This window comes from Pteronotus mesoamericanus, unplaced genomic scaffold (assembly GCF_021234165.1).
Source record: "Pteronotus mesoamericanus isolate MK-2021 breed Mesoamerican mustached bat unplaced genomic scaffold, CSHL_Meso_final scaffold_476, whole genome shotgun sequence".
Classification (NCBI taxonomy): Eukaryota; Metazoa; Chordata; class Mammalia; order Chiroptera; family Mormoopidae; genus Pteronotus; species Pteronotus mesoamericanus.
Window position 1 is genome coordinate 2,671,492 of NW_026555318.1, and position 14,501 is coordinate 2,685,992.

At 39.4% G+C, this 14,501-nt stretch overlaps 1 protein-coding gene across 1 annotated transcript in view; it reads left to right on the top strand.

The window, feature by feature from the left end:
- Positions 1-4,949: 4,949 nt before the first annotated feature.
- Positions 4,950-14,501, top strand: part of FBXL20 (F-box and leucine rich repeat protein 20) — a 100,553-nt gene continuing 91,001 nt past the window's right edge. The window contains 2 exon segments of the mRNA XM_054593662.1: positions 4,950-5,109; positions 5,112-5,275. Of these exon segments, the coding sequence (XP_054449637.1) occupies positions 4,950-5,109; positions 5,112-5,275 (324 nt within the window).

The window sequence follows — 14,501 nt, forward strand, 5'->3', positions numbered from 1 at the left end:
ACCTTTGTTTGGATAGTTGTCCATTTGAGGCATGGACAAATGAAGGACTTCGGTTATTTTGGACACTTAAGTAATGTTTGGTGTCTGTTTCTTAGGAGTGTTTGGGGGAAGGAAGATAATTTTAGCTATTTATTTGTAATATTTTAACCCTTTATCTGTTTTTATACAGTATTTCTTTCTAACTCTGTGAGGTTCAGGGTCAAAACGATGGGAGGGAAAAGAGCAATGCTTATTCAGTTGTAGGGAGCTTGTAGCTTGTGCTGGTATTATAGCATCAAGCCCAAGCAAATTAGAGCCCACCTTTCACTTTAAGGAGAAAAACCAAAATGGTATTTTTTTTGAGGTTTCTCATGGCATTCAAACATCATAGGAATATTAGGAGTTACCTCCTTATGGAGGTAATTGATTAATAGTCTCTTTATAAAAAAAGCTGGGCTGGCTTTTTGGGATGTAAACATGTTTTCAGATGCAGTAAGGTTTAACGTGGGACAGCCTCCCTGACCCAGAGTGGCATGAAAACCATTGCAGAATTAATAGTTCTCCTGTTTCCACAATGTGCCAAAAAGTCCACACCCCAGCATTTTGTTTATAGGAGAACTGATGCCATTCCTGAGAGCTGGGCTCCTTTCTCTTCACAAGGAGGAGTCCAGACTTCAATCATTCATGCTCCCTTAGATAAAACAGTAAAAAAAATTGCAGCCATAGTTCACTTAGTTTCAAGCTCACTTGAAGTAAGAGGGACCTGGAATGCTTGGTGGGCATGAAAATAAACCCTTGCTACTGTGTAGCAACACAATTGGACCTTTTTGGAGGAATAGGTCTGAGTCTGGATTCTGGGGGACATCAATAAGAAGCCCTTCTCATAAATGTAAAAATCCAGGAGACCATTTGAGTGCACCACAAGTTCTCAGTATTTGGAGGGTCCTCTCAAAATTCTGCGGCCTTACTTTGATTTTGACACCTGCACTGTGCCATTCCTGATGATTCCATTCAGGATCTGTATCAGCAGGACGGGGCAGTCCCCAGCACAACTCTTCTGGATTAAAACAAAAAACAACAGGAAAAGCCAGGTCATCAATTTGTGTATGTTTGTGATAAATGGAGTGACTTCATCAGATACTGAAGAGTTCTGTATTCAGCTCTTTCTGCAGGTTGGAGTTAGCATAGAGTTGGAAAATCAGCTTTGGCCTTCTTCCTGACTGTCTCTGATTTCCTCTAGTGTTTTCCCTTTTCTGGTCATCAGCTCTCAACAACTCTGCCACTTTTGTGTCCCAAGGTAATAAGAAGTAGGAAACGAAACATTGCAAAGTGGAGCAAGAAAAGTTATCGGTTACCGTATCAGAGTCAAATGTCTTGGGTGACACTAAGAAGGACATGGGCAAGGTGATACCAGAGTGCTTTATCTTGTGATGCTGATACAGTAGCAGCCTCTCAGACATACAACCAGGTTGGATTTCTCACAAGTTTCTCACCTAGTTTTGAATCCTATCCCATTGGTTTCTGCAGGAAAAAAAAAAAAAAAAAATTACATGCTTTAAGTTTGTTCTGGGTGGGGAAAGTCTTATGGGGAATGTACTGCATAGTATTGGGCTCAGCTCCCCCAAGCAGAGCCAACAAATACCAAAATGAGTAAACTGGGAAGCTTTTTCTCTCTTTCTGTCTTCATCCCAGATCAAAGGATCCCGAGTTAGGATCTGGATGAAGGATAAGCCCCTGAATTGTCGATGGGCACACCCCACACACTGACCCAGCATCTGAACTTGCTTAACAGGGAGCCGGGGCTAAACTGCTTCACCCTGCCTGAGAACCAGGGAGCACTGCATTTCTCCACAGGGTGGAGGAGAAGAGGCAGAATAAACCAAGCCTGGGACACCTCCCTCCTGTCTAGGTGTGCTCATTCTCCTGTTTCAAAAGACGGCAAGGATATGAAGTCAACTTCTACCTGTCTTCTGCTGCTGGCGTCTTATGTATTCTTTGACCTGATTCCTCTTCTGTCTTTTGGCACATGTTAGGGGTCCTTGGTTAAAACCTGCTCTGATGTACATGAACATTACAGGTTCAAAATCAATGTGTTTTAAAACAAGTATTTTTGGGGTGGGGGTTGGGGGAATGAAGCAGGATATAATTGCCAAAACTAGGCTTCAGGTTGGTGGCTCTTGGAAAGATTTTCCTTAAGGCCTAGGTCTAAAAATTTAGTGCAGCAATATCATGAGTTCTTAGAAAGAAAACCTTTCAGGGAGTCTGTGAGTCCCACAGTATTCAGTCACGTTACTTCAAGCAGATTTCAGTATAGGAAACTCATTATTCACAGTCCCTGGGCAATCTCATTTTTTTTTTTTTTTAGTCCCCCCCCCCCTTCAATCCTCCTCCCTTATTTCTATCTTTAATTTTTTGAGGGGTAGGAAGTACTTAACATCTCAGAAACTAGGTTGGGAAACATGCTCAGTGGTAAAAGCTGGGCTTTAAATTTTGAGTTTTAAAGAAATGTACATCAGGAGCAGCCGGGGAGGGTCTTTTCTAAATCTTTCAAATTTGATTTTCTGTGTGTATGGCCATTCTGTAAATACTTTGGGGTTTTTCATTTTTTTGAAAGGACAAAATCTGTGGGATTTTTTTCCCCTGAAACATTACAAAAGATTCTGATTATTTACATGCAAATAAATTTCTTTGATAAAAAGTAGTATGCCTATGTGTTACAAGTTTTTAACCTTTGGACAATTTTCATTTATTCAGCTTTTTAAAAGTGATCAACTAAACTTTTATCAAAAAATAAAAGTCTCACCTTGGCTGGTGTGGCTCAGTGGATTGAGTGTGGGCCTGCAAACTGAAGGGTTGCAGTTTGACTCCTGGTCAGGGCACATGCCTGAATTGTGAGGCATTGGGTTGCATGGCTGCTGCAAGCGTGCAGGAGGCAGCCAATCAATGTTTCTCTCCTCTTTCCCTCCCTCTAAAAGTAAAATTGCCCTGTCTGGTGTGGCTCAATGGATTGAGTGCCAGCCTGCGAACCAAAGGGTTGCCAGTTCAATTCCGAGTCAGGGCACATGCTGGGGTTGTGGGCCAGGTCCCCAGTGGGGGTGCATGAGAGGCAACCACACATTGATGTTTCTCTCCCTCTAAAAATAAGTAAACAAAAACCTAATAAATAAAACTTACAAAGTAAAAATCTTCCTCCAGTAAGTACTACTTGAAACAGGTTAACTGGAAAAGATAATTGAAATAGGGAAACAGACCTGTAAGTTTCATTTGATTTATCTACTCAAGCCAGTTTTACTATTTTCTGCATGCCTTAGTCATCAAATTCATCAGTAGTTCTTGCTGGGGAGAAAACTGCTCTTAAATTAGCCATAACTCAAAGGCTGTTTTTATATGGCTGAAGTGAAGCAATAACATTAAAAAAGTATCTGTAAAGGGAGAGTATCTAGACCTTGGTTTGTGGTCATGAGGAATGAGTCTCTGAAGCTTAGGTTTCTTGCTTAGGAAAGGAAGTCCTTACAAAGATAATGGGGGGAAAAAAAAAAGCTTGAAGGGTTGGGTAATAAGCCTTAAAGCTAAAATGTGCCAATTCGTAAAGCTCTCCAGCACTGTTCTTAAACTCGCAATGAGATCCGTAACAAGACAGTCATTAAAACTCTGAATTAAGAGATATGAAAAATAATTAAAAAAAAAAAGAGTTGTGAAGACAAACGTTTGTCTCCTTTGGAGTTAGGAATAGTGGTGCTGCCAAAACTACTGGAATTTATAATAGTTTCTAATATTTTATCTTTGGGACATGACTCTGTAGTTTGTCGCTGTTTTAAGGGTAAACTCATTTCTTAATTCATGGAAATTCGATCATAAATTTCGAGACCTTGACTGGAGTTGGTAAAGTACAGGTGATGACACAACCTGAGTCAGGTAAATGTCATCGTTTCCTCCTGGCCGGCGCCCCCGCCTACTCGTCCAGACACGCTTGTTTCTCCCGCCGAAGTGGCGTCAGGATCAGGTTCTCATCAACCAGAGCCCTGATTGGAGGACGGGCAGGCGGTAGAGCCCATTGGGCGCCAGAGGCGGTTGGGTGGACGAGAGGCGGGGGAAGCCAAAGGCCTTTCATTCTTGCCCGCCCCCACTTCCACCAAAGCGCGCCCCCCACCCCCAGCTAAAGGAATAGTCGCTCAGCTCTAGGACAGCACCCCCCTGACCCTAAGACGCGAGGTGCGGCCTCACTGCATATCCCCGGAGCAGTGGGCAACGCAGTTATCTCCCTGCTCTCCTGATCCATGCACAGGGAGACCCACGCCCCGCATCAGCCGTCCAGGCCTCCCTGCAACACCGGGTAATGCAATCCACGGGGGCGGGAGAGGCGGCGGCAGCTGTAGCAACGGCGGCGGCGGCGGCAGCAACAGCAGCACTGCCCCAATCTAGAGACAACCAGAAAGAGGAAAATGGCTCCGAGCAGGGACCGCCTGCTGCACTTTGGGTTCAAGGCGACAGTGAGTGATAGGGGAACGGAGCTGGGTGGCCGGGAAGGACGTTTGTGACAGCACAGGCTATCGGGGAAGGAGCGGCAAGACTTAGGGGGCTGGGGAGACTAGACAGAAAGCTCAAGTGTTTGGTGGTTGATGCGTGCTCCATGCCCGCGAAGGAGAGGAGAACAGGGGGCTCCAGTGCTGCGTGCAGTTTTCCTCCTTTGCTCTCCCGGGTCCGCGAGCACGCGCGCACTAGCACCCGCCCCACAGCCCCTCCCATACACAAATACACACAGACAGATAGGCACTTCCCTGCCTCCAGTTCGCGGTGGGCCTGCCTGCCTGGGAGCCGAGAGCCGGTTTACGCTGCCGCCGCACTCCGGCTGCTCCCAGGCTGACTGTCGTCTGCTGCACCCGGGAGTGGGGGAGGGGCGGCCCCGCGCCGCCGCGCGCTCCTCCTCCTCCCCCTCCCCACGCCGTTCTGAGGCCGGGCGGCTCTGCCCAATGAGAAGCGGCGTTGCTGGCAGGTGGGGAGTGTTTTTGTTTTGGGTTGAAGTTGAGGCTGAGGAGAGACGAGAGCTTGCGACGAGCAGTCGTCGCCCCTGCCGGCGCGGTGGTAGGTGGAGGAGGCCTAGCCGCAGTTGGGAGGTCTCTCCTCCCCCTCCGTTGTCCCTGCCCGCCCCTCCTCTGTCTCCTCCGAGTCCCGGAACTCCTGGGCCTGCCCGGGGCCCCTCGGCTTTGCACTCCGCTCGCCGCAGCGCCTGGCCCCGGCCGCACCCGCCGGCCCCATGAGGAGGGACGTGAACGGAGTGACCAAGAGCAGGTTTGAGGTGTGAGCTTGGGGCGGGGCGGGGGGACTAGGGCAGCATGAGGAAGGCGATTCCCACTCTCGTGTCCCCCAGATTCTCTCCGCACGGAGCCTCCTACCTAGCTTAGCGCCGTCACGCACCGGCCGCTGGGGCTGCCTGACTTTTTTTCCCCATCCTCGCGACCCGAAACCCTGGTGCAGCCCTGCTTCTCTCGTCCTCACGGCTGGTCGCCTCGTGTCTCTTCCACTCGCGGGCCCCGGCGGGGGATTAGCTCTGGCGCCCTAATTCTCCCCTCCCCCCAGTATCACTCGGCTTTCCATTCTTTACACAACCCTTGGCTTGCCTCCTTCCACCCGGCAGAAAAAGCATCACAACTCCGATCGACCGGAGCCAGCTTTTCTTTCTCCCAGCTCCTTCGTGAATCGGGAGGGCAAATTATGGGTCAGGGGGGCCATTTGTCCGAGTTTGAGAGACGTTGGTTAAACTAGGGAAGTGGAGGTGGTAGGCCGGGATGAGAGAAACGACCACGGGTTTTCGGTGCTGAGTTTGGTTGGGTATTGTTCTGATACTTCCTCTTCTTTCCCGTCTGTACTTTTGTAGCTCATTGTTTCTGGAAACTCTTAAAATGTGTACAGACTTTGAGATTGGAACGAAGGTCTGAGAGACTTCAGAAAATTCATTCAAATCTGTAAGAACTTTTCTGACGAGAGAGGTTTATAGTCATGAAATTGAGAAATGGATGAAGAAATAAGGAAACATTTGAAGGAGTCTTTAGAGAGCAGTCACCGTGTAGGGAAATGATTCCTTTGGGAAATGGAGTAACTACAGATGAATTACAGTGGTAGAGTAATTTTCAAGAAGGTTTATCAAGGGGATTGAGAGAAAGAAACTCCTACAAGAAGAAGAGAAAACGTTACCTGGCCTTTTCTGGCAGAGAATCAGGCTGACCTGGGATCACTCACAGCTCAGTGTACATCTCACTTGGTGTTTTTCTTCATTTCCATTTGAAGGATGAAATTGTAAGACGGTGAGACAGAAGTTTCAGGAAACTTGCCAACTAGGTACACAGGATGAAATTTTTATGTCAAGGTGTCTTCTGTTTAGTCTATTGCTTGATTTCTTTTTATACTTATGGGAAAAATAATTTATCCACAAATATCAAGATAGGAAGTGTTCGGGGGCAGTTTAAATTCAGATCTACAATATTCTTGTTGCAGGCGAGGAGTGGAGAACAATTAAGGAGTTGGTCTCTGTAGAGTTTTCATACTTAAACAAAGGTCTTCCTTTAGTGGATAGCATTATAGTGGATATGATTTGGTTTTTATTGGGTTGGCCAAAAAGTCTGTTACGTTTTTCCCATGAAATAAAAGACATATATTTCATTTTCACCAATAACTTTATTGATTTGGGTATTTTGAGTATATCAGCTATCTCCCGCTATTGGCTTCTAGTGGGAAAAAGCTAAGGGGTGATACTAAACATCTTCCAGTGCATAAGACAGCTCCTCAGCAAAGAATTAATTTGGCCAAAATGTTAATAGTACCAAGAAACTTCGCAAACCACTGTTGACGTGTTTGGTCAGTCACAGCACCTTCTTCATACAATGCACAAAAATCTTTTTTGTGTGTGTTTTAGCTGCACTTTTACCATTCTTGAAACTATTAATAAAGCATAATAAACCAACAATGTTGCTTATCTTCTTCCATCTTCAATATTAAAATGGCTGCACAAAAATTCACCAATTTTGATAAGTTTTTTAAAAATGTGTGCTAATATGACAGCTGTCACAATACACTAACAAAATTGTTTCAAAAGACGTTAAAGACAACTAAGTACTACTAGTGCCATCGTCTAGAACTTAGCGGAGTTTTTGGCCAATCCAATACTTTAATAGAACTTTATGTTGCCCTAATGTAGAGAAACCCAATAAACAATTTTTGGTGTTTTCATATTCAGTACTGCTGTAAAAGTTGGGACTGTCATTAAAATTACTGAACAGACATTTAGCATTAACAGGAACCTTGAAAGCACTCAAATCCTGAAGATTTTAGTGGGGGTTAGCCTTTTGCCATTGCAATCAGCTCTTTATCATTTTGCTGTTCACTTTTAGGTTGTATGAATAACTGTTGGAAAGAGTTTTTTTGTAGTATATGATTTAAAATTAAATTACTATATAATATTTTTATAATTTACATTTTAATTTGTGGTTTATCTGTAGTATTAAAAAATAAGAAAATTTATTGCTTTATTAAGCATCTCTATTTACCTTGATTGGTATATAACTGGCAATTAAAGCTTTCTAAATGTTTCTGAGAAGATAAAAAAAAGAATAAAAGGGGAAAAAAAAAGTCCTCCTTATATAGTTCATGATCAGAGTGTTTATTTCTAAACAAAAGGCTACTCTTTTATTATGTGAAGTGTTCCATGCCAGAATACAAATGAGAAGGGCTGGAAATGATATGTGTTAATGAGCTTCATTATCTGAGTATTTTTAAAAATCATTTACTTTTATCTTTTTTAAATTATTGATTTTAGATAGGAAGGAAGAGAGAGAAAGAAACATCGATTTGTTGTTCCATTTGTTTATGCATTTATTGGTTGGTGCTTGTATGCACCCTGACGGGAGATGGAACCCATAACCGTGGTGTTTTAGGACAGTGCTCCAAGCAACTGGGCTACCTGATCAGAGCAAAATCGTTTACTCCTTTACTGTCCTAATTTACAAGTAGTAAAGCAATAAACTGTTTGATCTTTTATGAAATAATAAACTTATTGCTAATTCATTGAAAATGTTTTCCATATTTTCAATGGATTGAGGATGTAGATAACAACGGAGGCTTTTCATATCTAAGATATTTACATCAAATTTTTAAAAAATTCTCAAAATATTCATAATGCATTTTATTTTTTCAGAATGCTTTTAAAAGGACTGATCATTTTATCATTGTAAGTAGATATCTGATCTCAGAATTTTTGTGAGTGCAGGGAATTTTTATAGAAAATAATAACTGATTTCAAATTAGTTATGGTTAACACAGAAAGTGAAACATTGTTTTCTTTTTCTTGGCCACATTTTCTTTTCTGGTAGAAAGAGCATAACCAAAACTTGTCTTTTTACAGGGAGTACCTTGTATATTATGCTCTAGGATGTTGTAACTGGAGACCACACACTTTAAATCTCACACTCAGGGGTAGTGCTATAGGGAAAAAAAAAAATTAAGTTAGAAACCAAGGGAGAAGAGTATCAGTTAGCCAGATATGTAGCATCTTGTAAATAAATAGCCAAAGTAGATGACTCTTGGATAAGAGAGTGAAAAAGATACAGAGATGTGAAAATTGTTGTTTGTTGCTGTATCTCTTTGGCACTAAATCTGTATAGTAATAACCCTTAAAAGTTAACATAATGTGTGCCCAGTTGTTTTAGTCTCTTGATTGAAATTCATCATTCAAATATTTTTTATTATTTATAGTAAACTTACTTTTGTGGCAAATTTTGATAATTCAAATTTAATAACAGTTATATATCTAGGCACTGAGCTAGGTATTTTATCTCAGTTACTTCTAATTTTCACAATTCCAATTTACATTTGAGAAAAGTTAGGGTCTGAGAAATGTTCAAGTTGGACAGTCAGTAAATAGGAAAACAAAGATTCCAATCTGCTTTTTTTGACTCCACTCTCTCATTCTCTGTTTTTAGCATGTGTGACATAAAAGCCCATAAAATGTGTGGAGAAGTACTTCCTCGAGTTCTTCATCTAGTATATTTTATTTTGCGTTTGCTATCAAGAGAGTGAAGCTACTCTTCATCTTAAGTTCTGTAACCAGTGTTACCTTAACACTCACTGAGATTAGTGACAGATGTGTAAATTTAGATTTTTTTTTTCAGTTAAACCTCTACTTTGTCATGCTCTTAGTAGCTCCATTATGAGAACAAAGTACTATTGGAGGAAAAATTCTACCTTATTTGAGTTTATTAAAAAAGTTATACTGATAACATTAACTGATATTCACATGCTGTTTTACAATCTAAATCAGTAGCTGGAGTATTAAGACTCAGGAAGTGATAAGCTCCAATTTGGGTATCTTTGAAGTATTGTTCATTATTGTTTTCTATTATACCTTACTGCTGCTCTGATAAATCTATAATATTACAGCCTGCTTCATTTTATAATTCAATTTGTTCAAAGTAAGAAAAATCATAAGATGTGGAATGGCGGAAAGAATATAGTACATTGGGACTTAAGGGAACTAGCTATTAGTCTTGATTTTTGCCACCAACTAACTATAACTTGGGTCATTTCTTTTCATTTTTCCGGGTTGATTATTTCTCTCTGTTGCAAAACAAGGAGTTAGAATCAATTATTAAGATTCCCTTTGTTTCAGAATCCTATAAATCTGTAATTTTTGAATGAAAGCAGAGGCCAATATTTCTTTGGTCTTTTCTTCTGAAACAGCCACTCTGATACTTGGTTAAAATTTGTAGGCTCAGTTGCACAGTACTATTAAGGCTTCAATAATGACCTCCCTCCCACCCCCGTTAAGGTTTTATCTTCTAATGTAAAGAACATTTTGCATAATAAATAACTATATTTTCCAACTCGTGCAGGTGGAAAATGTTATGTATTTTTCTAATGGGTGAGAGTTATTTGTTTCACTCTATTTGAAAAGCCTAGCAATGAGAAAGAATACTGGTAATACTAGGGTCTTTTGTTTTTAACACTTTAGAGATCGGTCTGAAAGCAATATAATAGAGAAAATCCAAATTAGAGATCTATGCTTTAGGCACATTCAGACAATCTGCCCTTTTTGGAATAAGGCAGGTGTTTATTGTATAATCATGGACGTTTTTTGAAGCATGACACATTATATCATGTACTTAATGGTAGTCCTTCATTATTTAAAGATTACCATGTTTGTACCTTTCCAGTCTTTATAGAGATAAACCATTATATATTGAAAATTATCATGTTTTCTGTTAAGTTGTTAAAAATTTTTAGTGTGGCAAAAACTTTACAAAAAAGTATTCTTGATATCTAAGTCCTACATTCTTAGATGTAATCTGTTTCTATATTGAAAATTTCCATTCATTAAATCACTATTTCTGCAAGAAGTATTTGCACTTCTAAAGTTTTATGTTCTTGCACCCGCTGGTGTGGCTCAGTGGATTGAGAGCTGGCCTGGGAACTTAAAGGTCGCTGGTTCAATTCCCAGTTAGGGCACAGGCCTGGGTTGTGGGTCAACCCCAGGTGGGGGCCTGCGAGAGGCACCTGATCGATGTATCTCTCACACATCGATGTTTTCTCTCCCTCCCTTTCTCTCTTTCCTCCTCTCTAAAAATAAACAAATAAAATCTTTAAGAAAAATAAATCTTATGTTCTTGTGTTTTAGGTCATTTATTAGTTTTAAGCTGTTAGTGTCTGTGTTTCTTTTTAATCTTAAATTTTAAAATTCTTCTATTGTCTTCCTCAGAGCTGTCTCCTTTCAATTTTAGTCTCATTTTTTCTTACAAATTAATAAGTACTTTTGTTACAGGCCAATGATTCCATTCCTAGCCCTTAGATTATTACTGTTTCCCAACTGGTGACAGATTGGAAACTGAATTAAAATTTTCAGTAATCTAACTACTAGTGTGGTTTTGGAAGGGTATTTTTAGATGTTCAAAATAAAATATTCCGTTACACCAGGAAAATCCGAAGGAGGGAGGAAGAAGAAAGAATGCCCTTAAATTGACCAAATTTAGCTGTTTGTGCATAGTTGTCTTTATACTGTTTTTCTACTTGATCTTATAGACTTAGTGACTTCTCAGATCAGACCCCCTGCCAAAACTGTTTCAGAAAAATGAAGGTGTTCAACTGTGGTTTTACAGATTTATGTCTTAATGCACTTTGACTCATTTGATGATAAATGTTAAAACTTAATAACAACTAACAATAGGTGATGGTATTGAACTATGCAATACTATTTGTGCTTCATCTGGCTTAATTTTATAACTTAGAAAAACAAGATATGTATTTAAAATAAACCCAAAACAAATTTACAGTAGCTTTTGAAAACTGTTTTCTGTTAAAAGAATGGCTTTGCTGAGTAGTTGTTTTCAGCACATACCAAATAACTATTTAGTAGGCATGTGAGTTACAGGTATAGGTAAGTAAGCTCTTTATTCCCTAATCATATTTCCTTTAATTTGACTTGATGATATTCTGTTGGCATTATAGTAAGTCTCATATCTGACAGTTATAATCAGGTGGATATTAAGTAATTTAATTCATTTTTGCTCAGTTGCTCTGAGGTTAAAGTGACCTATTAAAATAAATCGTGGTAGACTAGGATTAAGTCAGTTGTGAAACAAATATTGGCAACATGTTCTGTCATTTCTATCCTTGATCCCAGGAATTTCTAGTAAAAACTAAAAAAGAAACAGAACACCATGAAGATAAGTAGTAAATTGATCGTATGTGTTACTTCAGTGCTGAGACAGAAATCATGTCTAACAATGTGGAGGTTAAGGTTGACAATATATCAAACACCTGCCCAATACTGTATAATCAAATGTACCAACTATTACGGTTTTTTTGGTGAATCTGACTTTCTGATCAACTGTAGGATGCAGGTAGATATAATTTCATAATCAGTTAAAAATAAAAAATGGAAAAGCATTATCAGTTTAAAAAAATAATTTGCAAGAAGAAGATGCCATAGGTATAGCTTATTCTATGTGCTTTGAGTTTGCGTTACTGTCTACAAAGTGAGGGAATGAATGTATGTGGCAGGAGGGACAGGTGAAAAGAAACAGTAAAATTTCTAGATTAGGGCACTTTTCTTTTTAATTGATTTTTAGGGGAAGAAAAGGGAGAGATTTGTTGTTCCTCTTAGCATTCATTGATCAACTACTTTTTAAAAAAAGATTTTACTTATTTTAGAATGGAAGTAGGGAGAAAGGGAGAGAAACTTATTGATCCGTTGCCTCTCACAGGCACTCCAGGTGGTAATCAGGCCCACAGCCCAGGCCTGTGCCCTGAGTGGGCACCTTTTGCTTAGCTGGAAAACGCCCAGGTGGACTCTTATATGTGCCCTGACCAGATATCGAACCTCTAACCTTGGTGTATCAGGATGATGCTCTGACCAACTGAGTATCAGATCAGGGCAGATTTTAAGTGTAGAGTACCTGTTCTTATGCCTATGTCTCTCTTGGTTGACAGGCCTAGAGAAGGTCATTGCCTACTTACTATGTCCTGAATTGCAGTTACCAAAAAAGAGTCAGTTTTGGGGTTTTTTGGTCTCCTTTTTGGAGGTGGGTGGCGAGAAGAAAAAGAAAAGAAGGGATTTGCAGTTACCTGCAAATTAACAAATTTAATGTTAACTATAAATGTTAACTGCAAGGTTTTCCAGAGTTCTCTTTTGGAATGCCATCCCATACTCTGGTTTCTCTTCAGATTGTATACATCTTTTGCCTTCTAGAATGTCATCCTTTGTCATTTTTTCTGAACCATATCATTTATATATTTTAATGTTCTAATTTTGAAATTAATTTGAGTAAGGAGAGAATGAAAGTGTTACGGTGATATCTTAAAGATTTTACAAAGGGAAATAATTCTGTTTATTTGAACTGTGAAATAAGTACTCCCATATACAGGGTCTGGCAGAAGTAAAGCTTACTTGAATGTGATTGGTAGGGTAATAATATGGGTGTAGTATAGTTTTAATTTGAACATTTCACCTAAAATGTCATATGGTGTGCTTGAGTGTGATAGTGTTATGTTACAGAATTATATGCTTATGATTTTGTAATAAAAGATTTTGTAATAAAAAATAGGCATTATTTGTGCTGAATTCTGTATGTTTATTTTTATACATACACAAGTATATGTGTACTGGTATCTACATAACCTTGGGTAGGTTACCTTTCTGACCTCTGTCTCAACTCTAAAGTTCCTTCTGGCATGAAAATTGTGTGATCTTCTGTAAATCCCCAGTTTGCTATAGGTTGGTGATTGAATAGTCAGTTATTGCCAGCGTTTTTTGCATACAACTGCTAGTAAAGACAAATCAGCCTTTGTGGTCTTAACCTATATTATGCTTTGGATTCTTGCTTATTTTTTTCCTGAATTCTGGTAAAAATGGTGGACACTGGAAGAAAATACAGCTGTGGTATATCTGTCCAAATGAACACCTTTACTAAAGGAGTAAAGAATGGATATAATGGTTGTGTGATATACTGTCCTTTTTTTTTTTTTTAAGGATTTTATTCATTTACTTTTGGAGGGGAAGGGAGAGAGGAAGAGAGAGAAACATCAAATGTATGAGAGACACATCGATTGGTTTCCTCTTGCATATCCCACAACTGGTGACCCTTGGGCTCGAGGATGGTGTTCAGTCCACTGTGCCCCACCAGCCACGGCAATATCCAGTACTTTCTAGTGTATGTGATTCAATTTCTTAGGATTTATGGAGTTTATATAGTTATATATGTAGGACCTATTTAAGAGCATTAGCTTTGAAGTCAGTTTGATCCCTGGCTTTGTCACTTTATCACCTGTGTGACCTTACACAAGTTATTTAATGTCTAATGTCTCCAAGTCTCAAATTTTCCATATCTGAAATAGGTGTACTACCTACTGCACTGGATTTTGAAAATTAAGTTCTTATGTTTGTGTAACATTTAGCATATTTTCTACTCTGCATCAGGGCTCAATAAATAAGGACTATTATTTAAAAACTTTTATTTATTGATTTTAGAGAGAGAGAGAGGAAGAGAGAGAAAGAGTAACATTGATTTGTTGTTCCACTTATTTATACATTCATTGATTGATTCTTGTATGTGCCTTGACCGGGTTGGAACCCATAACCTTGACATATCAGGACAATGCTATAACCAACAGAACTACCTGGCCAGGACTAAAAAAGACTATTATTATATTACTTTGTGGAGTAGAAATATTTTTAAGACTGTTTGAAAACTAATACTTTTTATGCCAGTGGAAAAAGTAAAGTATTTTTATAGACTTAAAGCTCTCATTAGTGCATTTAGATTTTGGTAAATACTGCTATAATAATACAACGGTAACAAAAATTGACCAGGTACTGAGATCATGTTAGTGAGCTACCATCAGTTAAATAATAAGAAAAGTAATTTTTTGGTCCAAATTAGTGAAACCTTAAAAGATTGTCCATTGTTGGAGCATACCGCTTTTCAGACATGTTCTGATATTCAAATTCACTTTATAACAACAATTATAGATTAACCTTT